Below are 3,831 nucleotides of genomic sequence, written 5' to 3' on the forward strand. Positions count from 1 at the left end.
GATCACGACACATTTTTAAAAATGCATCTGAGCCCTTTAAATGCAAATCCTTTCCCTGAACTGAAAAGACAGTAACTGAATCTTTATCCAATTTGCATGCTTAGAGAAAGCAGCTGAGCTATTAATCATTTTTAAAAAAAGAGCAAAATAACATAAATATTAAATGACTTATTATGATACTTCCTCCTCAGATAAATAGATGAGCATGTGCTGATAAGACCCAGTTGGGACTGGCATTGCCCTGCAAACCTAAAGCTTTCAGGAGCCCACGAAAAGCTGAGTAAAGATTGTGAGTTCTTGAGTTGCTATGTCTGCATTATTTTCTCACATTTTTATGGCAGTGGCTGTAATTGAATCCATGGTAGGACTTCTAGGAAATGGAACTATCTTGGCTGTCAGTTCAACTAGCTGCATCAGGAAGAAAATATTGTCTTCGTATGATATGATTATGATCTGTCTGAGTTTATCCAGATTCTTTTTGCAGTCCTGCATTATGCTGCATTTATTCCTAAGTATATTTTTCAAATCCTTGTATTATGAAATAAGAGTTCTTGTAATTTTCAACGCAGTTTTTATGTTTCTGAATTACACCAGCCTCTGGTTTGCTGCCTGGCTTAGCGTCTTCTATTGTACCAAGGTTGCTAGTTTTACTCAGTCTTTCTTCATCTGGCTGAAGCAAAGAATTTCCAGTCTCATGCCCTGGATACTGATAACATCAACTCTTTTGTCCTTTGCAACCTCTCTTCCTTTCGCCTGGGATATCAACAACATGCACAACAACTTCACTGCTCCTTTAACCGTGACAAACTCTTCAGAAAGGAGAGACACAATGAAAAACAGTTTGTTTGTAGTGATTCTTCTCTGTAATGCCGGTATAGCTTTGCCTTTACTAGTGGTTGTTGTTTCAAGTATCCTACTAATTAGATCTCTGTGGATACACACCCGACAGATGCAAAATAATGCAACTGGCTTCAGGGATCCCAGCGTAGAGGCCCATGTTGCTGCCATCAAGTCAGTCATTTCCTTCCTTATCCTCTGCGTTACATATTTCATTGCCTTGGTTCTCATTTTAAGCAGAATTTTTTTGCCTTTAAGCACTGAGGTAGCCATATGTATAGCTGTAATGGCAGCCTGTCTTGCAGGACACTCTATGATCTTAATCTGGAGCAACCCCAAATTTCGAGCTAGGATTTTGCACTACACAAACTGTCATGTAAGAACTAGATCCATGTAAAAGATGCTGAGCTAGTCTGGGCTTTCTAGTTTTGATCCAAATGAATTAAATTGAAGTCAGCACAGGTACAAAATAATAGAAGCATGAACGAGTAGATTATGGCCCTGATCTGGAATCATGAAGAAGCTGGGAATTTGCTTTACTTAGATGTGATCCTTGTAATGAGGAGTTCTCTAAGTTCTCTCCTATTTAAAGATTATTGCCTATGGAATATGAGTACTGTACTTGCTGTACTTTCTTTGGAAATCACCACTGTTTCCCTAAGGAAGCAGAAAAACAAGGTCAAGACTCAGGCAATAATGTAGTCACTTGAAACGGTTTAAGTTACAAATCAGACACTCATGATACTAACAGGACAGACCTGCTTAAGCACAGGCATGCTCAAATTTTATACATAACTATGAAGCCTGAAGGCTGTTTCTGGTTAGTACAAGCACATAGTGAGGATGCTAAGGAAGGCCCAAGAATGTGGGAATTTCTTACGGATAACTTTCAACTGCTTGTTGATTGTATAAATAGAAAAATACTTGTTGATTCTAAAAGCATCTTTAAGATTCCAGTATGATGGAGTAAAGAATGACGTAGCATTTTGAGCTTTCTGCTATTGCTGAACTAGTAATTAGTGTCTGTGTTCCCAACAAAAAGATACATTGGAAGACTCGCCAAAATCCTGTGATTAGCGCTAATAGGAAAAGAAATTTCTTTAATACCAGGCTTTTCTGAAGAATGAACTGAAAGGTTAATATTTCAGGTTTTGTTATGGAGAATAGATTCCTCAAATCAGAAGCATGGATTTGTGTCATTTAAATAATGTCAAGTATGATTAAATTACTAAAATATTAACATTAATTAATTAGTATTATTAAGAAAAATGTTCACCATTTTTTAAATATATGACATGAAATTCTCTTTAAAAGTTTCTAGAAACTGCATATCTCCGCAAAGTGTCTTGGTTCTGATAAGCTGTCCTGTAATTTTTTTCTACACAGGATTTCCATCTGTTTTAGAAATAAATTACAATTTCCTGGACAAATAGCAGAGTTCAGAAATCAGCACATTACTGTTACATTAGAAATGGAACATTATGATCCTTTTCAGTTGCAGTGGGAATTTACATTCTTTTAAAGTGATCATCAATTAAATATATAAGATTTGAGCCTTGTGTTGTCTAAGCCTATTGTGATTTAAAACATCCCATTTTCTTGTTGTCAGTCAACCTGTTTGAAGCAATGTATCTGTATTTAAAATGAGTTTGTGCCAGAATTGAGTTTTTAAAGAGATTTAAAAATACCAAGTTAAAGAACTATTTCTGTTGAAGATTTTCTTCCCGTTATGACATAAACTGTTCCACACTTGACAGCAGTGGCTTGCAGAAGAATTTTGTATGACATTTAACAGAGCTGGTGAAAATTCAGGACATGGCAATGCACCATGACATGGCACCTTCACCATCTGTGAAAAATGGTGATTCCCAGCTTAGCACCATGAAATGCACATGTTGGGAGGTTTGGTCTATCGAATGCCCCTCCATGGTGGACACAGGGAAAAACCTCAAACCTCTCTGACCACAGGAACAAGCAAGACACATGGGGTATGGTCAACCCATAAAACGTATGTTTTGTCCTGCTTCAGGCTGAGCCATAAGGTACATGGCTGCTCAGCAGGGTTGACCTGAACAGCTTCTATCACATAATTTTGTTTACTTTATGTTATTTCTTTTCCATTTCCCCCCTCATGAATAAACAATCTAACCATGTTCCTCAGTGGACAAGAGTTTTGAAAGACTCTTTAAGTGGATCTTCCTTCCAAAGCTTTTTTTACAGAGAACTAAATAAAGAAGATACTTGTGCATCAACATGCATTTTGGAACCTTAGAGAGAAAGTAGACAGAAATACTGGAAGGCACCTTATAGGATCAATCTTCTGGTAGACCTTTCTTTCTGTAACTGACCAGCTAACTAATGTGTCATTAAAATAAATTTCTTTAAAATGTGTCTTATAAACAGTCTACTAAATCCTTGTTGTTCTATTTGATAAACTATTAAATAAGATTGATAAACATTTGTTCTGCAGGAAAAAACAACTCATGTACTAGTAGGAAAAAAATAATAGTTGCTAGAATTAGGATTCTTTGATGTCATGCATCTTATCTGATAGTAGGCATTTTTCTCTTTTCTCTGTTTTGTTTGTAAGCTGGAAGTTGGTTTGATTCCCTCATCTTAAACATACCGGTTTGCAACCTGAAGAAAGTTTGAAATTCATCTTATCAGACCCTTGTAAAACATCCAAACTCTTTCCACACACACCAAAGCTACTTAGAGGCACCGGCAGCTCTATTTAAAATCTGGTACGGTATATTAAATCAGGAAACAAGCAAAGTTCAAAGCTCATCTTGTTCTAACACTAGCAAATGAGATTATACAAATCATGCTGTCTTGTAGTTCTTTTCATTGAGGATCCAAAAAAAAAAAAAAAATGACAAGATTTTCTAGGAAACTGCTCAAATGTAGTATAAAACAAAGATGCCAGCCACTAAAGAGGCTTTCTTGGATTCTGTAATTTACTAGTTTAATCAGAAGCCTTTCTTTTTGCCTTGA

At 36.2% G+C, this 3,831-nt stretch overlaps 1 protein-coding gene across 1 annotated transcript; it reads left to right on the forward strand.

The window, feature by feature from the left end:
* The first annotated feature begins 307 nt into the window (after positions 1-307).
* Positions 308-1,234, forward strand: LOC104525947 (taste receptor type 2 member 40). The gene has a single exon (XM_010169249.2). The coding sequence runs from the start codon at positions 308-310 to the stop codon at positions 1,232-1,234; it is 927 nt and encodes a 308-aa protein (XP_010167551.2).
* The last annotated feature ends 2,597 nt before the right edge of the window (positions 1,235-3,831 follow it).

Source organism: Antrostomus carolinensis, unplaced genomic scaffold (genome assembly GCF_000700745.2).
Source record: "Antrostomus carolinensis isolate BGI_N321 unplaced genomic scaffold, ASM70074v2 scaffold396, whole genome shotgun sequence".
Classification (NCBI taxonomy): domain Eukaryota; kingdom Metazoa; phylum Chordata; class Aves; order Caprimulgiformes; family Caprimulgidae; genus Antrostomus; species Antrostomus carolinensis.